The sequence below is a fragment of the Salvelinus fontinalis genome, chromosome 1 (assembly GCF_029448725.1).
Source record: "Salvelinus fontinalis isolate EN_2023a chromosome 1, ASM2944872v1, whole genome shotgun sequence".
NCBI classification, from domain to species: Eukaryota; Metazoa; Chordata; class Actinopteri; order Salmoniformes; family Salmonidae; genus Salvelinus; species Salvelinus fontinalis.
The window spans coordinates 19,119,191-19,145,742 of NC_074665.1; the positions used below are offsets into that span (position 1 = coordinate 19,119,191).

A 26,552-nucleotide genomic window follows, 5' to 3' on the forward strand; every position below is an offset into this window, starting at 1 on the left:
CTGTAAACCATAAACTACTGGTATGTGAAGACCGTTACATGTCACTGAGGAATTGTGAGAGGTGGTGCAGTGTAGGGTAGTGGACAGGTTACCTAGCCCTTCCTGGTCCATGCCGTCACACAGCTCAGGCCTGTTCCTGCACAGGGTGTCCTTGCAGCTCTTAGTTTTCCGTTGGAATATCTCGTCATCGGTAGCGTCCCCGCTGTCTCCCTGTGTGGTTTATGAAACACCCAGTCAGTGACTCAGATCTCCACAAACCCAGACAAACACATTTGAAGGCTGTATTTCTCAAACTAACACTATATTTAGGTGTATTTCTCCTAACCCTGGTGAGAGCCTTCTTCTTCTTCTTGGTGGTAGAGATGGAGTTGTGCTTCTGAGCGCCGGGCTTCTCTGTGCCCCCTGTGCCCATGTTCCAGCGCCGGCCCCCAAACAGCTCTATAGCCTGAGCAAGAGTGGGACCCTCGTACCTGCCCTCCTCCTATTGCAGATGGGAGACGAAACACACAGCAGTCTATGAGATCGCTCACTCAAGGCTAATTGACATTAGGATGAGACAAAATCACCTTCGTCGCATCTGTGCTGAAGTTACAGGGGGCTCACCGTTTCCCTTTTGAGTATTGATTAACAGGACATTAGACTTCCCAAATCAATTCTACCTTGTGTATTCTAGACTGAATCAATATACCTGTCATCCCATATCATCCACAACACAATCTCAAGGAATTAGTATTTTACCTGATAGAGGCTGACGTACTGCCTCCTGAGCCAGTGCAGTCTCTGATCAGGGAACTTCTTCAGCTTCCTCATGGCGTTGACCAGCTCCACCAGTCCCTCATGCAGCATGCGGGCTGTGTGCTTGGGGGCCACAAAGTGCAGCAGCCTGTTGTCTGTAGTATGGAGCCCGTAAAGCAGACTGACCCCATTCTCCTCAGCCCTCATGGTGTGACACAGCTTGTTCTGCAGACACACAGCATGCAAGTCCACCCCGGAGTGGCCCAGGAACACAGCCTTGACCACCGAGAGGTCCAGCAGACCCTCCGACAGGCTGTTCACTACAGGTTGACCCAGGCCTGGGGGCTCCGCGGGGGGGCTGCCGCTCTGGGGATTAGCCCAGGTCAGGATGCAGTTGTCGGGCTGCAGGCGGAGGAGGCAGCGAGCGGTGAGGTGGCTCTCCTGGTCGTAATGGATGACGGTGGCTCCCTGCAGGAGGAACTGGTGGACGTCAGGCTGGATGGAGAGCACGTACCAGGGGATGAGCTCCGTGCCGTGGCCAAAGGCCCGGTGGGTCTCCTCAGTGCCCTGGAATTCCACCTCTTTAGCCAGCTCAGACAGATCTCCCTCGGAGTCTGACAGGTCTCCCACCACAAACCTAACGGGCGAACAAGGAGGTCAAAGAGGAGCAAAACACCAAACAGTGGATATTTGTGATCGGTTAATAGTTCTGCCCCTGCTCTAGGACATATAGAGGGGGAATGATTGTCTCATCACCACCTTGTTCTATTCAGTGAGTGTAACAACCCAGCCATGTCATCTACCAAAAGAACATCACTTTGAGGATAGCAAAATGCATTGAATGCTGCCCAGTCTGAACAAACAAAAAACGCACCATGCAATTGTAACAGCAAATTCGACACATACAAGTAAAGCAAAGTCAATTAGTGAGAAAGCTCTAAACGGCAGTCTGATAACTTACAAGACACGGTTGGAATCTGACCTGCTCCTGAAAGAGCTACGGTAGAAGGAGGAATGAGGGAGGAAGAACAGAGAGAAAAGGTCAGGAAGTGTCGAGCTTCAAATAGTTCAGATAAAACAAGTAAAACAGAAAAGGACTGAAAGGATGAGGTGTCACATTTGCCCTTATCTTTCCTCCAATCAACATTGTGAGAGGACTTCCACAGAAAACCATTGACTGGATCCAGAGGCCCCGTCGGAAACAAAATGGTGTCATAAATCAGAGGCCTTTTCCACCAAGTAACCATTAACCCCAGTCTGAGGACAAACAGATCTCCCATAAGGGTCAGGAAACTACACAGCGCTGGAAACTGGCTCTTGTTTTCCAGTATAGTACACTAGTACAGGTAACGGGAACTCTTCAGATTTCTATCACAATCATTTATGCCATTGACTTTGCTTTGTAAAGCCAAAAGGAAACTGGAAAGTAGTGAAACTGCCATCTCAACAGAATTCCCATCATTAACACTCGCAGTCCCCAGATAACCTGACATTAAATATGATTCATGAACCTCTGCTTCCTGTCAAGTAACACTTGTCATTGATTATACAGTATCATAAACCAGGTAGTTTGGGTCCTGGACGCTGATTGGCTGAAACCCGTGGTATATCAGACATTATAAACCGGGTGGTTTGAGCCCTGAATGCTGATTGGCTGACAGCTGTGGTATATCAGACCGTATATGACAAAACAATTTTTACTACTCTAATTACATTGGTAACCAGTTTATAATAACAATAAGGCTCCTCGGGGGTTTGTGATATAGGGCCAATATACCACGGCTAAGGGCTGTATCCAGGCACTCCTCGTTGAGTCGCGCTTAAAAACAGCCCGTAGCCGTGGTATATTGGCGATATACCACACCCCTCGTGCCTTATTGCTTAACTATAATCTATGCTTTACTGTTGCATGTTCTCTAAAATATCCAGTCTTAAAATATTATTTGTCTTGCAGTTACTATGCATTCAGCACGTTCCACAAGGCCAAACAATGATATTTCATAACGACTACACTTCTGCTGGACAGAACATTCAATTGTGCTGATTTTTTTTTTTAAAGGACAAGCTGCAACAATGGCAGAACGGAAGTGGTCCATGGACAATGTCTGCAGAGCTACTGTGGTTCTTACGGCTCTAACTGAACATTATAGAAGCCGTCCACCTTCTGTCTCTATGTGTTTCTGTCAAAGAAACAGCAGAGAAAGGAGTTGACATTAAAGGGAGCCTTCCACTATCAGACAGGGACACCATTCCTTCTGAAAGGGTTGACATTCAAATAAGAGCTACTTTAAACACATCACTTTTGGTGGAGGTCGGTTGCGGAAACATCAGGGGGAAAAAATTTAGGATTTAAAGTGGAAGACGTTATTCTCAACTTTCTCAGATTAAAGGGCGTTTAAACAGGTGGAATCTAAATGTATCATCCATGTAACTCTGATCTAGAATGTGAAACATTAATAGAAAATCCACGTATAAATAACCTTTGAATCAAACATGCAAGTACTGTATATGCTAGAGGGGAGTAGTCAAGTAGAGGGAACGCCTACATGAACGCCATCACAATATGATGGCGAGAGCAATGGATCGACTGTAGATTCTTCCTGACACTTTAGGATTTTTCGTGTCCCCCCCACAGGTTAAGGTTAGGATTTGGGAATCCTAAAACTGATCCTGGATCTTTGCCTGAGTACCGCTTCTTCCTGATCCAGTCACTTACTGGTTCCTGTTCCTGTCCATGAATGTCTTTTTGCAGGAGGTGGAGGAGCCTTCGTGGTGGCCCTCCTCTCCCTCCTCCATCTCCAGACTGCGGTTGCAGGAGCGGATGATCTGCAGGATGTTGCTGACCGTGGCTTCCTTCTCCTGGCTGTGCAGCCCGTCTGGCCCCGCCCTCTGCAGGAAGTGCTGCTGCCCGCCGTAGTCCCCCACAAACTACACAGAAAGAGAAACAGGGTAACGTGAACAATAAAAGGTGGCACTACACAGGTGAAATAGCAACTTGATGTAAAGTGTACACGGTCAAACTGCTCATCTAGGAAGAGCCATCAAAGCTGTGTTAAGAGCTTCAGAGCGATAGCAGGTGTTGTCTGTCCAGCTAGCCTTGTTCACCCACTATGCTACAAGCCTGGCATGCAAGCCTGGGCCTGGCCCACTTCGTTACCTCTAGTGAGTCCTCTTGCGAGTCGTGCGTTGAGTGGCGCAGGCTGATAATGCTGGCGGCCCCGTCCAGCGCGTCACTCAGCTCTTTGAGGAAGACGCCACAGAAGGGCACTACCTTGCACCCTGGGATGTTAAGGGCACGGTTCAACACTTTCTTGTACTCGGACGAAGACTCGTGCTGCGCCATGGCATCTTTCAGCCTGCGCATGGTCTCAATGTCCGACTGCTCCATGAACTGCCACATCTTCAGTACTTTACGAGACCTGGAGCAGAGAATAATCCCATATCGATCTATCACACATCTTACTTACGTTAGGTTTAGCAGAATGATTTTTAATTAGGTGCAATCTAAATAATGAAAATTGACAGGTGCTGTAGGATTACAGCCGGTTGGAAGAAAGTGAGGAGTGTAAGAAATGTGTCTGGACGACCAAATACCGTAGTCCAGCCAGGAACTCCATTACGGCGTTGTAGTTGCCCATGTTCCAGCAGCACTTGGCCACGTGGACCAGATAGGAGAACACCGCTCTCTTCTCCTCCATTGAACTCGCAGTCAGGATCAACCAGGTCACCCACGAGCTCACCTGTTAGAGACAGCAACTCTCACAGTTACAACATCGTCTACTTCATGATCCGTCAATGCTCCGAAACAGCCAGGCTGTGCTTGAAATGACACACTAGTCCCTATATAGGGAATATGGCGCCATTTTGGACACACCCTTATAATGAAAGGACTAGTGTTTCCCACTGGGCAGGTCAATGTTCTACACAGCATCGACAACAGCACCATTTATGATGAACTCAATTAAACGGAATTAGGCCTAATTTCAACCCAGGTTTAGCGGTCACTATCTCTAACCTAACACGAAAAAATGGTGGTAGTCGGCTCTACAACAAGTTATGAAACCTTTTGATTGCATCAGGTCTCGTTTGTTGCATATATCCAACCAAAATAGTAGAGATAAGGGTTTATCCAAGTTCAGGCAGAAACCCTGGACATAACAGTTGGAGCAAATATTTGCCCGCTGTCGTGTTGCGGCTAAACCCCCCCCCCCCTAAAACAACGAGGGTTACATAAACAGTTCCACAGGCAGGTTCCTGATACTGCAGTCAGGCAGGTCTGTTCTGTTCCTATGGGAGAACCAGTCATCAGAACCAGGGCCAGTCAGACTCTCTGCCTCTCTAAAGTCATCCCTGTAAGCATTCCTCTTGTCGCACTGCTCGGCTGTCTACAGTTACAGATGTAAGATCTTAATTTGAGCCTGCTTGCTACAGCAGGAAAATAATCCTACAGCAACAGGAAATGTGAATTGTTTGGGAATTATAATTAATGGAATATCTTGTAGGGGTTGATTCATTTTTCCTTAGGGCAAATCCAGTATGACATTTTAAAGTGGAAATTACAAACTTTAGAAGCCTTCTTAACCCTAAACAACTTGGCATTTCCTGCTGTGCAAAATTCTCAGCAACACAAGAGCAATCAAATGAAGAACCTACATCTGTACACACCCAGAGAGAAGCCAGTAGGCTTAAAAAAACAACATAACACAGATCCAATTACTGGGTTATGTAAGATGTAAAGGGAGGGGGGGGGGACTTCAGTTTGATTCCCTCCAGAGAGAAAACTTCAGACACTAAAAATTACAGCGCCATCACAGACATAGATATCATCCTCCTTCCCCTCCCTCGTTTCCAGGAACGACTGACAATGAGAGACGGCACCAAAGTGATAGAGAGAGAAACATGACATTCCACTTCTCCCTCTCCCAAGTGTCTGCAGTACATTACTATTTGAATCCAGACTGTGTTACATTACAGCCATGTCCCTCAGCGCTATAAACATTGTCAGCGGTGGACATGAAAGCACTGGTAGGCCGTAGACTAGAGGCAGGTGCATATCTGTCAGAGTGGCTGATATTGTAGACGGCACGACTCCCGTCCTCCCATGGATGAGTCCATATTTAAAAGGTGGGAGATCAGTCGGCGGTGATCCAAAATGGTCTCTGCCTGTTATGTGGCGTCCCTTTGATAAAGACACATAGGGGTTACATCAGAATGACAACCCGAATCCACTGGACTAAACCGAACGGCACTCGGATTCCAATATGATATAGTATATATCAAATAGGCTACACAATAACAATGGAATTATAATTCCAGGAATACATCTTTTGGTGAGAATGCCAATAACACCGTTTGACCAGTGATCAAAAACATACAACGTGCTTACAATCTTCTTTTCTGTGTCAAGGTTCAGTTTCCCCATGATGGAACGATGACATAATCAATGTTGACAGAGTTATTACAAACTCACCACACGACCATTTTGTGTTTGTCAGAATTAACCTCTCCAGACAGCCATTTCGGCTCAAACAGCCTGCCCGGTTTCTCTGATCTGGTTCGTGGAACTGGGGCACAGCCGGTAACCACACACACAGTGAGTCCATCTCTACCATGCTGCGGAGGTTATGTCAGACTCTGTCTCTGTTGATTGTAGCTCCGCCACATGCCCAAAAATGGTTAGGATACACATTTGGGGAAATACAATTCTCACTCTCCTTCTCTCGCTTAATAAAAACCAGCTGATGTTAAGGCATGAAACTTAAAGATGACATCATTTCCTCCGTGTGCTTGGCACTGACCTCATTCCGATGCCGCCGAGATGTTCTTCTTAATTGTTTATTCTCAAAGTCAATCAGCGTAGAGGGCAGCTCAAAGGGCTCCGTTTACGAGTGTAATTTGACACTAATCCCCGCAGGTGTGGGAAACAAACTGGCAGAATAAGACCATCAAACACAGTACACCACCGGGTGGTCAATTCCACAAAAATAATATCTAACAATTAACATTAAGTGAGATCTTTAATAACCTTATACCGCAGGGCTCTCCAATCCTGGTCCCGGACAGCAACAATGTGTGCAGGCTTTTATTCTAGCCCAGCATTAACACACCTGACTCAACTAATAGATGAATCATCAAGACCTTCATTAATTCAACCCCATCCTGTAGATATTTAGGACTAAGATTGTTACTAACCACTCAACGCAGTCACATTAGTCCAGCCTCTCTTCCCCAGTCTCACCTCATTGAACCGTGTGACCAGGTCCTCCACAGTGTTCCTCTGGGTCTGTATGGGCATGGCCGGGGCCGACAGCGAGGCCTTGAGGCTGGGGTGCAGGCGCCTGCTGCAGTCGGGGCTTCCCAGGTCCCTGGTGAAGAAACAGATGTAGTCCAGGGGGAAGACGCGGCGGTACAGCTGCTGCTCCTGCTCCGTCAGGATGCTGGCGATCTCCTCGGGGAACTGGATCAGGTGACGCAGCTCGACCAACTCCTTGCTGATGCCCGTCACGTTGGACGGGACCGCGCTGCACGCCGACATGTTGCTGCACAGCTGACGCTCTGAGAGAGACAGACGGGTGAGAGATGTACACAGTAAACTAAAAGGTATCCTCCAACGTCAATTCCCAGGTATTATTAAACATGGTAGGAAAGCTGAACCTCGCTGCTTTTCAGAATACAAAACACGTCGAAAACAAACTCTCTAGTTCAGGCATCAAACTTCTAAGTGACTCCCACATTTCCACCCGAGTGGCAGAAGTGCGTGTTCGGGTTTTCGTACAGGAGCCATTAGCCCCGTTTCCAGTGTGTTTACACACCCTGAGAACACACACACCACAGCTCTGCTGTCTCTGCTCAGAGATAAATGGCTGTGTGCTCTGTTGGTATGGTGGACCGGGGGACCGGTGCAGAAATACCATAAATACAGGGAATCAGATGCCCCTCTGGACATCGTCAGCCCTCAGCCGCCACACACCACCGCTGGATGTCCTGGGAAACCTTTTGATATGTGCGCCAGGTAGCCATGGCTACCGCAATAACTGGCGGCGGGAAAATAAATAAATAAATCGGCCATTTATATTGGTTGATTTGTGCATCCGGCGCAGTTTCTCAACTGCTCTCGGTAATGAACATTGTGTGCCGTTTACATTGTGAGATTGACGCGATCTATCATGCTGCGGCCTAGAGCGGAGTCTAACTAAACACAACATCCCGCAGACTGCACTAGGACTTGTGGTAAAAAATAAATACTAAAAAAAATGTCAGACATAAAAAGGGACAGTTTAAACAATAAGAAAAAGGGACCATCCCACCACTGTTTGGGTAAACAGCTGAGGGATGGCGGTGGAGAAATGTAACTACTCAAATTCATAGACCGAGTTATGGATGAAAGGGACTGACCATCTATGAGATCAAAATGACAATTTTAACCCTGTTTTGAGGTTGTACAGTGTTTGTTTACACCGGAGTAAAATAAGCCCGTGTTTTGGATTCTGATGGAGTAAGATAGTTGAACTAAGCTTACAAGGCATTTATAATTTGGGCCTATATTCTTCAAGAATAAATGGCTATGTAGCCACTGCAGATTTCCCCTTTAAAATGATACTGACGTGGGTGAAATATATAAAGGGCCCCGCTTTATAGCCAGAACATAATCAGAAAGTTCTAGAATGGCATAAAAGCAGAACATAAACAATCATTTGATTAATTCTTCTTATTTTTAGAACCTTGGTAAAGGGGGCTCAGTGTTTTATTGGGCCCCCATATTACAGTTGAAGCTCAAACATTGCCATTGACCATATTAGCCCTTTTATCCTTGTAGTCAATAACACTACTCTCCCTTAAACAAGAGCAGCATTTGTTTTGGTTTTATAATGCTATAAATCATTGACTTCTTATCAAGTTAATATCTCAAAACTAATATTGAACATTTAATTTTTTTTTAAAAAGCTGTGCATACGGCCCTGGAAATATTTTCAACAAATCAACGTCTGTTATCATCCATCTCCAACATCTGCTCAATGTCCTCTTTTTATGAGCTACCTTTTGAAGTGGAAATAAATTGCATTTGATCATGTAGTACAATACTCCGGGGCTAAGTGTCTCCCGCTCCCTAATCTTTATGCACGATGCCCTACTCAAAGCACAGCATAAGCCTTGCATAAAAGCCTGGTGAAGCAGGGCTCATGGGAGAGTGTCTGCAAAGATTCTGTTTTAGAAAAGAATCCCAGTTGTATCCTAAATGGCTCCTTATTCCTATTGATTTTTGATTTATTTCACCTTTATTTAACCAGGTAGGCAAGTTGAGAACAAGTTCTCATTTACAATTGCGACCTGGCCAAGATAAAGCAAAGCAGTTCGACACATACAACAACACAGAGATACACATGGAGTAAAACAAACATACAGTCAATAATACAGTAGAAAAATAAGTCTATATACAATGTGAGCAAATGGAGGTGAGATAAGGGAGGTGAAGGCAAAAAAAAGGCCATGGTGGCGAAGTAAATACAATATAGCAAGTAAAACACTGGAATGGTAGATTTGCAGTGGAAGAATGTGCAAAGTAGAGAGAGAAATAATGGGGTGCAAAGGAGCAAAATAAATAAATACAGTAGGGGAAGGGGTAGTTGTTTGGGCTAAATTATAGATGGGCTATGTACAGGTGCAGTAATCTGTGAGCTGCTCTGACAGCTGGTGCTTAAAGCTAGTGAGGGAGATAAGTGTTTCCAGTTTCAGAGATTTTTGTAGTTCGTTCCAGTCATTGGCAGCAGAGAACTGTAAGGAGAGGCGGCCAAAGGAAGAATTGGTTTTGGGGGTGACCAGAGAGATATACCTGCTGGAGTGCGTGCTACAGGTGGGTGCTGCTATGGTCACCAACGAGCTGAGATAAGGGGGGACTTTACCTAGCAGGGTCTTGTAGATGACCTGGAGCCAGTGGGTTTGGCGACGAGTATGAAGCGAGGACCAGCCAACGAGAGCGTATAGGTCACAGTGGTGGGTAGTATATGGGGCTTTGGTGACGAAACGGATGGCACTGTGATAGACTACATCCTATATAGTAGTGCACTAGGTTTGGCCAGGTCCAATAGGGCTCTGGTAAAAAGTAGTGCACTATATAGGGAATACCCAGGCTGCCTAGCTGGCTGGTCCAGGCTGTAGCCTAATGTACATCCTGCTGAGGAGACGTCCTCTGTGATCACACTCGGCGTCTTTCTGTCAGCCTGTGTCACGGCCCGTGTCTGTACAACAATATACTTCCGAGCTGTATTCAGGGTGCTTAAAGGCCATAGGTCAGACTCTCAGGAAAGAGAGTCAAGACCTGAGTCGAGAGAGTTCTTTCCCTTTGCCCCTCTGTGGTATTTCCTGTGTGAGGAGCAAGTCGGTAGGATGCTTATTGGCGTGACGAAGGAGAATAACAGAATGTAAACCATTACAAAACCTGATCAAGAGAAGTTTGAAATGACTGTAGCTTGAGCCATGCCATGATGAATCACCTGGCTATTTATACTGACCTGAGCAGAGCACAGAACCTTTAACATGTCTGACGTTACTCACTGCTGCAGTGATGACAATCATAACTACAGTAGGGGATGAATCAAACAGGTGCATCAAGTCGGAGATCATTGTTTCATTTATCTAAAACCAGCCTGGTTATATACACATTTCTTTATTATGATAAATTGACTTTACCCATATCAGTTTCATGACAAGGACCTAACACAACACTCCAAAACCTTGTATCAATCAATCAAATGCATTTATAAAGCCCTTTTTACATCAGCGGATACAGACTATAACCTCGGTACCTGACCAGAGTCTCTCTAAAGCCCAAACCACACAACAAATTCATGACATCAAAAATACTGTTTCAAGTCAACAAATCCACATCATTCAAAACAACATTGCAACAGACTGTAGAGGAACAGAAGTCTGTCCTTGGAGCTCAAAATAAAACATGCCATTACAAACCAGGACATAATGTGACCAGCCAGTCCTGGTAAACTAGCCACAGACAGAGACAAGCGTGGCAACAGTCTGTGACAGCTCTGGAGACAGAAACTCTGTGGAGACAAGTGACAACCCACAGGAGTAGGCTAGCTATAGAAACTGAAGAAATCTAATCACACACACTTGAGAAGGCTGCTAAGGTGCAGGCAGATAGCTTACTGTTGAGTGAAGAGAGCCTCCACACACTCACAGTATAGTCCACACACTCACAGTATAGTCACAATATAGTCCACACTCACTGTATAGTCCACACACTCACAGTATAGTTACAATATAGTCCACACACACAGTATAGTCCACACACTCACCGTATAGTCACAATATAGTCCACACACACAGTATAGTTCACACACTCACAGTATAGTCCACACACTCACAGTATAGTCACAGTATAGTCCACACACCCACAGTATAGTCCACACCTTCACAGTATAGTCACAGTAAAGTCCACACTCACAGTACAATCCACACACTCACAGTACAGTCACAGTATAGTCCACACACTCACAGTATAGTCCACACACTCACGGTATAGTCCACACACTCACAGTATATAGTCACAGTATAGTCCACACTCACAGTATACTCCAAACACTCACAGTATAGTCACAGTATAGTCCACACACCCACAGTATAGTCCACACCTTCACAGTATATAGTCACAGTATAGTCCACACTCGCAGTACAATCCACACACTCACAGTAGTCAGAGTATAGTCCACACACTCACAGTATAGTCCACACACTCACAGTATAGTCCACACACTCACAGTAAAGTCACAATAGTCCACACCTTCACAGTATAGTCCACACACTCACAGTACCGACACAGTAGTCCACACACTCACAGTACAGTCCACACACCCCCAGTACAGTCATAGTATAGTCCACACACCCACAGTACAGTCACAGTATAGTCCACACACTCACAGTAGTCACAGTACAGTCCACACACTCACAGTACAGTCATTGTACAGTCTACACACTCACAGCACAGTCATTGTACAGTCTACACACTCACAGTACAGTACACACACTCATAGTCCACATACTCGCAGTAGTCTACACACACAGTACAGTCCGCACACTCACAGTATAGTCATAGTATAGTCCACACTCTCACAGTAGTCCACACTCACAGTAGTCCACACACTCCCAGTATAGTCATAGTATAGTCCACACACTCCCAGTATAGTCATAGTATAGTCCACACACACCCATTATAGTACATGCCATAGGACAACAGCACTGAATCCTGTCTGTCTCTAGACGGTTTCATTTAAAGCCCACTTACTGATCAGCTTGAAGTCCATCCTGTGGGAGTGCTTCATGGCTGAGCTGCGGACGGCGGGAGCAGCGCTGTCGTTACTGTTAGCTCCGTGGTTGTTCACACAGCACCGGCGAGGTGCACTTGCCCACATCAGGAGCGCCAGCTGCTCTCCAGCTCTCGTTGCTCTGCTGCTCCCCGAGCTGACACGCTACAAACCTCACAGCCATGCGCCAGCAACGCCTGCAGCCAGCCCCCCACCTCCAGCTATAACACCCCACACAGAGAGACACCGATGGCCCCAACACTCTCCCTCCCCCAGCTCCTCTCTGTGAGGTCAGTTTACATACACATGAAGGCTACACATGTCCTGCCACAGAGGGGGAGTCAAGCATCTAAGCATGTAGTCTAGAAGCCAAATATGACTCATTACAAAGTGGAGGGAAATCTCAGAGAAAAGGAGTGTACCATTGATTTACTGGTGGTTGTAAAATGGTTTTCAGATAAATATATTCAGATAAAGCTTAGTCACTCCCCAGTCCAAAGGAACATTTAAGTCTGACGAACAGAATATCAAGGTAATACTGAGTGCTGCCAGAATACATGTGGTAAGCTGGCATTTTCCCCAGCACTTTTCACTTAGGTGGTGCAGCGCCTCACCTCTTCTGATTTAGTTGAATAAAAACATATTGATGATAACGTGTTAAAAAGATGCGCAGTGTTGTTTTTTTAAACAAATTCCCTCATGATTGGTCAACTCACGCACAATTTCTCTGTCCTTCACATCGGAGTGCTGCTGCAGGCTCTGTGTGTGTCTTGAGAAATCAGATTTAGGGAAATCGCGCTCTCCACTTTCCTCTGGTAGCTTATTTATTTAGCAAACGTGACAACCACACCCCCCCCGCAGTTAGCTGTTTTCACAACGCCAAAATAAATGAATATACTATTTATTTATTACTTTGACACATCACTCACATTACTACGCTCTGTCCCTCTGGCCAGGGTAAACAAAGCACTAACATGAAGTATTTATAGCCCATTTATTTGTGTTAAGAGAAAATGTGAATGGGATCAAATGTGGTTTATTTTCAAACTTACGCTGACTAGGCGACCTAGACGATTTCAATACAAAATGATTAACTTGAATTACTCAATGAACACAATAGCTGACAGACTGAGATCATTTTTTTATTACGCCTACAGTTGCATAGGGCAGGCATGAAGCAAGCTCAGCCCGGTGAGTGCTATTGTCCAATCATGTTGCTGGCTGTCTGTTCATTCCCTGTTAGTCTAGCTTAAAAAAAAGAATCCATATGATTTCATGTGAAACAAGTACAGGTTGCCGCAGTTTGACAGGGGTTTCATCCTCCCCAAACCCAGGAGTTTTTCCAGGAGTGTTTTTCAAACCATGTGACCGGATGACAAAAACACTGGTCCTATCATAGCCCATATTAAAACTTTTAACAACTGATAAACACCTTCATACCATATAAGGTCCAGTTTTACCTGGATCGGCTACCAGATAAGGAAAAACTCTTGGCCCCAGGGTTTTTGTTTTTGCCCTACCAAATCTGGGACCTGTGGTGTCATCTCTGTAAAGCATGAGGTCATACACCCTTGACAGCCTTAAAAAGTGGAGACTTCCCCTAAGCTTCCCCCGCCATGTCGCCAAATATATAGTTCAAACACACAATGTATATCAACAGCCTGTTGGGAGGAAGCCAAACAGTATTCCCCTTAATTAGTCATTTAAACCACATTTAGACAATGTGATCTGTAGGACAAGACTTCAAGCTTCACCCTATTCAGTACACAAACCAAAAAAAACTGAACACGGCTTTTCATAACATGACTACTCAAAAGAGGACGAAAGGCTTCATTGTTTAACCCACACCTGCTTTTTGTCCACAAGCTGACAATGCGATAGCTGGCCAAGCGCAGTCACTGCGCAGCAGTTCAACATAAACAACGCTAGCTGACAACCTGGGCTTACACGCAACCTCTCGCCATGTGGGTTTGCACTTCAGACAAACAAGCGGTTTTCATTCTAGCATACTGGTGGATCTCGCTGTACTTTGACCTGATCTTGACCTGGCTATTCCAGCCAGCATTTTTCTGAAGCCGTTATTTGTGTTTGCAGCTGCCAGTATGTCACCCTCAACCCTCATAACAATAACGACGAGGGTGGTTTTGAATGTCCTCAATCCACATACAGCACTGACATCACCGAGTCTTTCGGTCATCGGCGTGCCTCTGAACATCTACGTTTGAAACACCTTGATCAAGTGTTAGAATGCTTCTGATCATTTGGCATGATCTAGAAATATTTGATTAAAGTCATAAGCCTTCACAAATGCCAGTCATCAAATGATATTGTTCCCATCTCTAAATAAGTCGCTCAATAGCAATCTACACCTTACTGTATCTGTTCTCTACTTATTACAGTAGATAGTCGCAGTAACACTGCTCTTGGCTGGAAGACGACTACAGCATTTTAACATCAGTGACAATGTACTGAAGGGAACACGACAGTAACAGTATGTAGCCAATTGGAAGAAGGCAAGGAAGAGGAGAAGACAGGTGGATCCCAAAACAAGCCTCTCTGACCTCGCCCTTTGAAGAAAGGGTTAATACAATGTTTTCATATTCCAGAGACGAGAACAAGATCGCTAGGTGGTGATGGACTCCTCCACTGTGTGTGGTACAGGCGCAACCACACTCAGCCTCCACTTCAAACAACACAAACCCCTGACTGACATTCCATTATGAAAAGACTCTTCCACAGATGAAAACATCAACTGGACTCCTGAGGGAGACTACCGTATATAGAGATCATCAACAATCTGCATATCAAAGAAAGACGACGGATGTGTTTCGGACCAAATGTTCTTATTTATCAGAACCGAGTCTGCAAATCAAAACAGAGGCAGGTAGAATCTTCATGTATTCTGCGGGCTTTGACTCAAAACCTTTCCTGTGGATCATACTGTACAAATAAGAGAAGTACTGGAGTAAACTGCTATAGTTTCTAAACCTGCTGGGTGAATACATTCTGCAGTCCATAGCATTGCCTAACATCGGGGGTCTCTTTCTCCTTATTTACCGCCTCAATCCAACCTCGCACGACAGCTACCGGCATCTCAATCAAGTCCTACAAAGGGCCCTATCAGCTTTCAGTTCTGGTACTGATCGAATGCCGTACGCCTTCCCGGACTCTATGACAAAGGAATGCTCATGCAATTAATATATTTGGACGGCGGGGATGGCGAGGGGGCTAGTGACTCAATGTGTCAAAGCCGCATCAGACGGCCTGTCACCTGGCCACTGTCCAGCAGGATTTTCGTCCGAGCCAGAGGGGGGATACGCTTACACCGCTCTCTCTTTGTGTGTGTGGGTGTTACATCATCGTGCTAGACAGGCCCACGGGAGACTTCAAGGTGAAATCATCACTGTGGAGCGTGAGAGAGAGACAGAGAGGCAGCACGAGAGACTCTCGCAAGAGACACAAGGAGACACAGAGAGTGTGCGGGCCAGCTAGAAAGAAGGCAGAAGTCAGCCAACATCAGATTAGACCAGGAGACAATCAGGGAGAGAGGGGAAATAAAGTACTTGTGCTAATCAAAGGAGCAAAGCAGCCATCTTTTAAGTGCATATTGCGTTTTTAATTTGCTAGCTTTTCTGATTTGGACGAGGTGCAGAGTTGAACCTCAGCGTGACTCACTGCAGGCCACTTAGCTAAACTAGGGAGAGTGAATAGATTAGCGTGGGTTGTTTTTATCATTAGTTGGCACCATCAGTCTCATCAACACAAGGATTGATATCTAATATCGCTGAATAACAACGTTGGAAAACCCACACTAACAAATAAAGAACTTTAGAGAACATAAGATTTGAACAGTTCTGAAGGTGCTCGAAATAAGCTACATTAATGAGCTTTTTATTGATACCCAATCCTTGTGAAGCCTGTGAAAGTCTAAAACAACAAGGTATATACGACCACAGGGCCCAACGTGCCGGGTGCCTGGCCTAGGTTAGACAGCCAGACAGACATGTAAAGGGGGGGGGGGGGGCAAAAACCACAGTCCCCATCCTCTCCTCTCTCACATGGTCCAATGCGGCCAGACCTGAGCTAGCCAGCATGTGGGAAAAATAAGAGAGCAGATCACTGGGGAATACATAACTAATGAGGACCTCTTCTATTCTATTAAACTGTAGTTCAAATATCAGGAACAACCCACAGGAACACACAGACCTTCCCTTCTGGAACACGAGCCGGGGACAGAGAACGAAGTCAGACAGAAATACAAGCCAATTCAAGTTCTACCTAGTTAATCTGAAGTTCAGACCACTTTCTGTTAAACTGCGTGTGGTACAAAATGCATCCGAAAAAGGTTTAGTGTCGTAGTAGTAGTCGGTATGCTGCATTATTATGAGGACACAAACCACAGAGGGACTTCTGGGCCCTTCTGAGAGACCTTCTCAGATTCAACAGAACATTGGTTGATCACACACACACACACCCTGTATTGTATATTTCCTTCTTTTTGAAAGAAAAGCAAGTTTTTTGTCCATTAAAATACCATCGAATTGATCAGAAATACAGTGTAGACATTGTTAATGTTGTAAATGACTATTGTAGGTGGAAACAACAGATTTTTAATGGAATATCTACAGTTGAAGTCGGAAGTTTACATACACCTTAGGCAAATACATTTAAACTCAGTTTTTCACAATTCCTGACATTTAATCCAAGTAAAAATTCCATGTCTTATGTCAGTTAGGATCACCACTTTATTTTAAGAACGTAAAATTATGATTTATGAATTTCATCACATTCCCAGTGGGTCAGAAGTTTACATACACTCAATTAGTATTTGGTAGCATTACCTTTAAATTGTTTAACTTGGGTCAAACTTTTTGGGTAGCCTTCCACAAGCTTCCCACAGTAAGTTGGGTGAATGTTGGCCCATTCCTCCTGACAGAGCTGGTATAACTGTCAGGTTTGTAGGCCTCCTTGCTGGTACATGCTTTTTAAGTTCTGCCCACAAATGTTCTATAGGATTGAGGTCAGGGCTTTGTGATGGCCACTCCAATACCTTGACATTTCTGTCCTTAAGCCATTTTGCCACAACTTTGGAAGTATGCTTGGGGTCATTGTCCATTTGGAAGACCCATTTACGACCAAGCTTTAACTTACTGATGTCTTGAGATGTTGCTTCAATATATCCACATAATTTTCCTGCCTCATGGTGCGATCTATTTTGTGAAGTTCACCAGTCCCTCCTGCAGCAAAGTACCCCCACAATATGATGCTGCCACCCCCGTGCTTCACGGTTGGGAAGTTGTTCTTCGGCTTGCAAGCATCCCCCTTCTTCCTCCAAACATAACAATGCCCATTATGGCCAAACAGTTCTATTTTTGTTTCATCAGACCAGAGGGCATTTCTCCAAAAAGTACGATCTTTGTCTCCATGTGCAGTTGCAAACCGTAGTCTGGCTTTTTTTATGGCGGTTTTGGAGCAGTGGTTTCTTCCTTGCTGAGCGGCCTTTCTGGTTATGTCGATATAGGACTCATTTTACTGTGGATATAGATACGTTTGTACCTGTTTCCTCCAGCATCTTCACAAAGTCTTTTGCTGTTGTTCTGGGATTGTTTTGCACTTTTCGCACCAAAGTACGTTCATCTCTAGGAGACAGAACGAGTCTCCTTCCTGAACGGTATGACGGCTGCGTGATCCCATGGTGTTTATACTTGCGTACTATTGTTTGTACAGATGAACGAGGCACTTTCAGGCGTTTGGAAATTGCTCCCAAGGATGAAACAGACTTGTGGAGGTCTACAATTATTTTCCTGACGTTTGACTCAATTGACTCAAATGATGTCAATTAGCCTAACAGAAGCTTCTAAAGCCATTACATAATTTTCTGGAGTTTTCCAAGCTGTTTAAAGGCACAGTCAACTTCGTGTATGTAAACTTCTGACCCACTGGAATTGTTGTACAGTGAATTATAAGTTAAATAATCTGTCTGTAAACAATTGTTGGAAAAATGACTTGTGTCATGCACAAAGTACATGTTCTAGCCGACTTGCCAAAACTATAGTTTGTTAACAAGAAATCTGTGGAGTGGTTGAAAAACTAGTTTTATTGACTCCAACATAAGTGTATGTAAACTTCCGACTTCAATTGTACATAGGCGTACAGAGGCCCATTATCAGCAACCATCACTCCTGGGTTCCAATGGCACGTTGTGTTAGCTAATCCAAGTTTATAATTTTAAAAGTCTAATGGATCATTAGAAAACCCTTTTGCAATTATGTTAGCACAGCTGAAAACTGTTGTGATCATTAAAGAAGCAATACAACTGGCCTTCTTTAGACTAGTTGAGCATCAGGATTTGTGGGTTCGATTACAGGCTCAAAATGGCCAAAATCAAAGCACATTCTTCTGAAACTCATCAGTCTATTCTTGTTCTGAGAAATGAAGGCTATTTCATGCGAGAAATTGCCAAGAAACTGAGGAACTCGTACAACGCTGTGTACTACTCCCTTCACAGAACAGCACAAACTGAGCAAGAGGACAAGTATATTAAAGTGTCTAGTTTGAGAAATAGACGCCTCACAAGTCCTCAACTGTCAGCTTCATTAAATAGTACCCGCGTCAACAGTGAAGAGGCGACTCCGGGATGCTGGCCTTCTAGGCAGAGTTGCAAAGAAAAAGCCATATCTCAGACTGGCAAATAAAAATAAAAGATTAAGATGAGCAAAAGAACACAGACACTGGACAGAGGAACTCCGCAGGAGTGATGGTTGCTGATAATGGGCCTCTGTACGCCTATGTAGATATTCCATTCAAAAATCAGCCGTTTCCAGCTACAATAGTCATTTACAACATTAATAATGTCTACACTGTGTTTCTGAAAAATGTGATGTTATTTCAAATGGACCAAAAAATTGCTTTTATTTCAAAAACAAGGACATTTCTAAGTGACCCCGAACATTTGAACAGTAGTAAAGATACATACATACATACAAAAACATACACTAGCCTCCTATAACACACACATACACACCTTACCTTTGAGCATGGCGTGTCCAGTGGAGCCAACGGTTACACTGGGCAGAGTGCTGCGGGCCCCGAGGGCGGCGGTGGCCTCCAGCAGGGCCCCGGTCAGACAGGCATACACTGAGGTCCTCTGGGAGCTGGCACGGTACCCGTACCTAGGCTGAGCCGGGCATGTCACCCTGAGACACACACATCCAGCAAAGGCTAGGAGCTTCCTGCACGGCTGCAGTAGGTTGTCCTCAACACTCAGCGCATGGTGGATCTGTGGACAGAAGAGAAGACATGTATTTATAAAAGAAAATGCTGTTTGGCCAGATACAGCAAAGTTATTCAGAACAAATTATATCTTCTACAATAATGACCTGGTTATCCCGGGTTACGGAGACCTGGGTTAAAGTGGAGCTCCTCCAGCTAAAACTAATAATTGTGTTTGACCAGATACAACGCTATTTCACAGTAAACAACATAAAAACTGACTTTCATCACGCTTATAGGGAAGAGCACTCAACAGCTTTTGACATTACCGATCATAGTCTGCTGCTGAAAAAACGTTTGTGTTATAGCTTTACATCCTGTGCTATATTGTGGATTGAGAGGTACTTGTATAACAAAACACATACGGTGTTCTTTGATGGAAGCCTCTCCAACCTAATCCAGGTAGAGTCGGGCATACCCCAGGGCAGCTGTCCCTGACTTTTTTTTATTTTTATTTTTTACTAATGACCTGCCACTGAGTAAAGCCTGTGTGTCTATGTATGCTGATGAGTCCACATCATAGACATCAGCTACCACAGCAAGTGAAATCACTGCAATGCTTAACAAAGAGCTGCAGTCAGTTTAAGAAATGGGTGGCAAGAAATAAGCTAGTCCTAAATATTTTTAAACTAAAAGCATTGTATTTGGGACAAAACCATTCACTAAACCCTAAACCTCAACTAAAGATTGTAATAAATAAAATGTAGAAATTGAGCAAGTTGAGGAGACTAAACTGCTTGGCGTAATCCTGGATCGTAAACTGTTATGGTAAAAATATAGATGTAACGGTAGCTAAATTGGGAAGAAGTCTATCGCACCTGGACTACTGCCCAGTCATATGGTCAAGTTCCACAAAGAGGAACATAGATACTGTAGATATGTAGTGGTAGAGTAGTGGTGTAATAATGTGTTGTATGACGTACCGTTTCATTTATTTTTATGTAATAGCCTTAATCTTGTTTGGACCCCATGAAGTGTAGCTGCTGCCTTGGCAGCAGCTAATGGGGATCCTTAATAAATACAAATACTACTGTCTATTTGAGTATAGAGGAATCCCCCTATCCCTAGGGGATTTGCATAGCATGCATGTTTTACATATGATCCATAAATACAGCTGGGACCCTTTTACTATAAGTATATTATTACCCCACGTCCAATTTCTTCTTCTGCAGCCTCAAAATGATGAGCAGGCTGATCAAGACTTTGGTATAAACAAGGTTTTAAAAGTTAAACGACACACTCCAACTAACAAATGTAATCCTGGTAATCTTAAATCCACCCGGGGTTACGTAATATTTGTAAAGATCAGAAGAGGTCTTCATAATGTCTTCCTTCTGATATCCAAAGAGAAGGAAAAGAGCTGAGGTAAAGGACTAAATCAACAGCTCGATCTTACTGGCCTCCGAGTGCATTTCATCTCACTCTGAAAACGTTTGTGAAACCAGCTGCCATTATTCTGCCATTACTACCAATCGGTTCCAGGAAAAACAGTTAGCTAAATCTTTGCCCTTCCTCTGAACAGAATGACCCTGCTAATTTGTCCCTGCTCTTCACAAGACCTACGGTATACACATGTACCGAGGTAGCGACTTAAGAGGTTTGAATGAATGGAGGACCTGAGCAGGAAGTCACTTTCCAGCACAGTTATTCACTATTGCCAGACAGCCTGATAAGAGAATAGAGCATTGTGCTCTCTCAGGTAAGTTCCCAGACTGTGAAGTCAAAGCAGTACTGACGACTGTTACTCCTTAGAGAGACAGCAAGACCTTGGCAGGTTGGGTTTGATTGTATTAAGAAACTATTCCGAATTATTCATCCAGTTATGTTTTATGGTAAATGTATCTTAAGGGCTGAAAAATGTTGATTGATAACATATACCCCAAAATCATCAGGTATCTCATGTTTCAATATCATTAGTGCAATAACACCCTCCTCTTGCCTTGTTAAAGCCAGAATTAAGTAGATTATTGCCACAGCAACCAGGATAAGCAGACAGTCTATAATACTTAGCAATTCAATTAGCTGGTTCTCGTTTTTTCTCCTCTATTGAAGTGCCGCAGAACATCCCATAGCACAGCTTTTACAAAAATACACAGGGTGTCTGAACTGTTCAAGAAAACAAGGGCAATTTGGATGGTCAGGGGCTACAGTAGTACCAGATCAGGATGTCTCTATAATGTCGTCTTTATGATATCCAAAAGCCCTTTTACATCTGAAAAGGAAATTAGCCGAGGTAAAAGGACTAAAATAACAGCTTGATCTTATTGGCTTCCGAGAGCATTCATCTCACCCCGACAACGTTTCTGTGAAACCAGCTGCAATTATTCTACCATTACTTGTTCTTTGTAACCAGACACATTAGCTGTGCTTGATTGAGCTTACCTGTTGCAATGAAACCAATAGAAAAGTCCAAACCTGGCCCTCCAGACAGGCCAAAGCTCAAGTATTTGAAAGATTTCAAATAACCTTTCAACCCAGGTCTGACTAACAGAAAGCCCTGATGCTGAAAGAAAAATGGCACACACACACACAACAACAACAAAACTCCCGTTTACGATGAAAGTAGTCCAGAAGTCATGGACCCTGCAGTCACCAGCCCAGATAAACGTTCTGCTCATGGGATGGGTTTCCTGTCTGAAAAGTCAGTTTGCTGTTGTCAGATTTTAAACTGGCCCCTAGGGGCCTGAAATCTACCAGCCTGCACGTTCTGTAAATTAGGCTACAGCAGCCAGTCACAAAATGGTCCAGTTACATTTTTTACATTTTAGTAATTTAGCACACTTGCTTATCCTGAGCAACTTACAGTAGTGAGTGAATACATTTTCATACTTAATGTTCTGGTCCCCCGTGGGAATCGAACCCACATGCCTGGCGTTGCAAGAGCCAAGCTCTACCAACTGAGCCACATGGGACAGCAAAGTTGCAAAGCTCTTGTGCCCTTGTTGCCTGCGTTCCAGCAGCAGCTATATGCAGAGAACAAACCAAGAGCCACTGTAGGCAGAGTGGTGTCCATTTGATGTTTGCCTGCCTCGCGTTGTCAAACGACTCTCTCGCTCTCTTACAGAATATTGATTCATCTTAACCAGTTAGGAAAGAGCCACGCAGGACATTCATTTCATTTATTTATTTAGCCAGGATAGTCCACTCAGTAACAATTGCCACCGTTTTCCAGGTAGTCCTAGGTTCCAGGACAGACCGAGACAGCACAAATCCATTAACTGGCACTTATTTCTCGGAGCACAACGTCTACTCTCCACACACCCAGAACATGGGCCGTAGAGAGGGATTACAACATGTCTCTCTCCAGTCTGCCTGGCAACAGCCTTAGATCGCCTTCATGCCATTCTAGATCAAAGGGATATTAGCGAAGTGCGGCCTGTATGAACTGTTGAGCTTTTTCCAAGTATTCCTCACTTGGTACAACTGGAACATGCCTACTACTCCCTCGGAGTCCCTTCATACCTCATACACTGGAATGCTGACAGACTCTGTAGAAGACACCGTGTTGGGAATAAAAGAGAAATGGCCCAGATAGAAGCTCATCACAGTTCATAAACACCTAAAGAGAGCTTATCTGGTCTGTCCGTCTGAGTGTCTAGAATCCAGAGCTGGCGTGTGTGTGGTTGCGTGGTGTGTGTGTGTGTGTGTCCTCCATGCCTCTTGAGTAATTTGATGGTGTGTGTGGTCACTGGCCAGACAATCTGAACCCTGGATGGAAACCCTAACTGCCCTGTATGTGAGACTCGCCCGGCCGTGGCTCAGCAGACGCAGACGAGCACAGGGAATGTGCCCTGTCTGATGGACACGCGGCAGCTGCCTACACTACTGAGACACGTACATCAAGTCCTTACCAGTCTTATTATCCCCTATCACCCACACACACACACGTATGTCAGTCAGTCACACATGAAAACAACATCCGAAATAGGAGAGACATTTTATCGTGTTTTTCGAAGAGGGGGAAATTCCCTCGATAGTCTCCTCGAACTCTCAGGTTTCGTGGGAGAGCCACTATGTTTACACACAAATTTAAAAAGTGAACAGACATGGCTGACCAACTGTCCCAAATAAACCTTGATTATAACCTAACAATATATATCTTCGCTTTGTCTCTTAACATGTAAAAATCCCTCATCCATCCAATACTATACTCAAATGGCATCAGTAAAGTAAACTTTAGAACACATATCCATGCATTAACCCTTTATCAAGGTCCAACAGATTTCTCTGCCTGGCAACCAGCCCGTGAGCCAGCCATTCTGGGCAGTGATTAGCATGGACAGTGCACTAACAGCCTGACTCAGCTGAGCCATGTGTGGGACGTGGCCTCTATGTGACAGTAGTGACCTGTTGATCCTTTCAGCATTCTGAACCCCTTTGTCCCCTGTCATGTGACCCAAACGGAACACAGTTGTCCCCAGTATGTTACAATGCTGTGCTGCCTGGCATATGAGCCCCCCATGGTGTGGAAGTGACAAGCAGGGTGGGCTAGTGTTACGGCAAGGGAGAGTGTGGTGGAGTGGGGGAGGTGGATGTATTCTGGATCAAAGCTCCGTGTATCCGCTGAGACCCGTCACATTCAGAGCTCCTCCCTAGTTTCTCAGAGCATAGGGATGCTGGCTGATATGGAACAGTACATCTCAGATTTCACCCAGATCCAATGGACACAGGGCCGGGTCTAGCCTTTTGGGGGCCCCAAGTGAGATTTGGTTGGGGGTCCCGTCCATCTCGTGACAAAATATTTTGTGGCAGTGCAGAGAAGAATGTAAGTTTTAAAGTTCATTACCTGGAATTGTACCCATTTTCCCATTGGTTGGAGAGACATTGTTGCAGTTTTAAGCAAATTTCCTGCAATTCTACACATTTTGTATTAACTTATGCCATGTTAATACGATATCTGAGTGAGAATGACAAACAAAATGAATGTGTGCCTACTGGAGTCACGGCATTTGTACACGTGCCCTGTGCACCAGGTTGGTATAAAGCAATGATTACTATAAGTTCAGATAGTCGAGCCAGCAAACTACCATTCCAAAAATTGTTAGCTGACATGGCTAATTGAGGTACTGTAGGTTACTGACACAACAATAGAAAAACTGATGAACAAGCTCAATTCTAAATTGCACCTAGTGTATTCTAGTATTCTAAAACATCCTCTCACCGTCAACTGCGTTTATTTTCAGCAAACTTAACATGTGTAAATAATTGTATGACCATAACAAGATTCATCAACTGAGACATAAACTGAACAAGTTCCACAGACATGTGACAAACAGAAATGTAATAATGTGTCCCTGAACAAAGGGGGGGGGTCAAAATCAAAAGTAACAAGTCAGTACCTGGTGTGGCCACCAGCTGCATTAAGTACTGCAGTGCATCTCCTCCTCATGGACTGCACCAGATTTGCTAGCGCTTGCTGTGAGATATTACCCCACTTTCCCACCAAGGCACCTGCATGTTCCCGGACATTTCTGGGGGGAATGGCCCTAGCCCTCACCCTCCGATGGAAACAGGTCCCAGACGTGCTCAATGGGATTGAGATCCGGGCTCTTCGCTGGCCATGGCAGAACACTGACATTCCTGTCTTGTAGGAAATCACGCAGAGAACAAGCAGTATGGCTGGTGGCATTGTCATGCCAGGATGAGCATGCAGGAAGGGTACCACATGAGGGAGAAGGATGTCTTCCCCGTAACGCACAGCGTTGAGATTGCCTGCAATGACAACAAGCTCAGTCCAATGATGCTGTGACATACCGCCCCAGACCATGATGGACCCTCCACCTCCAAATCAATCCTGCTCCATTGTACAGGCCTCGGTGTAACGCTCATTCCTTCAACAATAAACGTGAATCCGACCATCACCCCTGGTGAGATAAAACCGTGACTCGTCAGTGAAGAGAACTTTTTGCCAGTCCTGTCTGGCCTAGCGACGGTGAGTTGTGCCCATAGACAACGTTGTTGCCGGTGATATCTGGTGAGGACCTGCCTTACAACAGGCCTACAAGCCCTCAGTCCAGCCTCTCTCAGCCAACTGCGGACAGTCTGAGCACTGATGGAGGGATTGTGCGATCCTGGTGTAACTCGGGCAGTTGTTGCAGCCATCCTGTACCTGTCCCGCAGGTGTGCTGTTCGGATGTACCGATCCTGTGCAGGTGTTGTTCCACGTGGTCTGCCACTGCGAGGACGATCAGATGTCCGTCCTGTCTCCCTGTAGCACTGTCTTAGGCGACTCACAGTACGGACATTGCAATTTATTGCCCTGGCCACATCTACAGTCCTCATGCCGCCTTGCAGCATGCCTAAGGCATGTTCACGCAGATGAGCAGAGACCCTGGGCATCATTCTTTTGGTGTTTTTCAGAGTCAGTAGAAAGGCCTCTTTAGTGTCCTAAGTTTTCATAACTGTGACATTAATTGCCTAACGTCTGTAAGCTGTTAGTGTCTTAACGACCGTTCCACAGGTGCATGTTCATTAATTGTTTAAAGTTCATTGAACAAGCACGGGAAACAGTGTTTAAACCCTTTACAATGAAGATCTGTGAAGTTATTTGGATTTTTACGTATTATCTTTGAAAGACAGGGTCCTGAAAAAGGGACGTTTATTTTTTGCTGAGGTGTGTGTGTGTGTATATATATATATATATATATATATATATATATATATACACACATACATACACACAGTGTCTTCGGAAAGTATTCAGACTTGAGGTTGACCGATTATGATTTTTCAACGCCGATACTGATTATTGGAGGACAAAAAAGCCGATACCGATTAATCGGCCGATTTATTTATAATAATAAAGAATCAGTGGGGCAAAAAAGTACTTAGTCAGCCACCAATCGTGCAAGTTCTCCCACTTTCATCATAGGTACACTTCAACTATGACAGATAAAATGAGAAAAGAAATCCAGAAAATCACATTGTAGGATTTTTTATGAATTTATTTGCAAATTATGGTGGAAAATAAGTATTTGGTCACCTACAAACAAACAAGATTCCTGGCTCTCACAGACCTGTAACTTCTTCTTTAAGAGGCTCCTCTGTCCTCCACTTGTTACCTGTATTAATGGCACCTGTTTGAACTTGTTATCAGTATAAAAGACACCTGTCCACAACCTCAAACAGTCACACTCCAAACTCCACTATGGCCAAGACCAAAGAGCTGTCAAAGGACACTGGATTTTTTTTTCTCATTTTGTCTGTCATAGTTGGTGTACCTATGAT

At 44.6% G+C, this 26,552-nt stretch overlaps 1 protein-coding gene across 5 annotated transcripts in view; it reads right to left on the reverse strand.

The window, feature by feature from the left end:
- plce1 (phospholipase C, epsilon 1) overlaps positions 1-26,552 on the reverse strand; it is a 74,776-nt gene that overhangs the window by 15,568 nt on the left and 32,656 nt on the right. For 2 of the 5 annotated variants that reach the window (XM_055894227.1, XM_055894060.1), the window contains exons 4-12: positions 19,083-19,332; positions 6,974-7,290; positions 4,330-4,475; positions 3,893-4,154; positions 3,452-3,663; positions 1,697-1,732; positions 739-1,372; positions 326-481; positions 93-210 (exon numbers count right to left, since the gene is read on the reverse strand). In XM_055894227.1, coding sequence (XP_055750202.1) covers positions 93-210; positions 326-481; positions 739-1,372; positions 1,697-1,732; positions 3,452-3,663; positions 3,893-4,154; positions 4,330-4,475; positions 6,974-7,290; positions 19,083-19,332 — 2,131 coding nt within the window. Of the gene's footprint in view, positions 1-92; positions 211-325; positions 482-738; positions 1,373-1,696; positions 1,733-3,451; positions 3,664-3,892; positions 4,155-4,329; positions 4,476-6,973; positions 7,291-12,034; positions 12,595-19,082; positions 19,333-26,552 lie in introns of those variants that run through there. The other 3 variants (XM_055894305.1, XM_055894143.1, XM_055894397.1) reach the window with 2 other exon arrangements.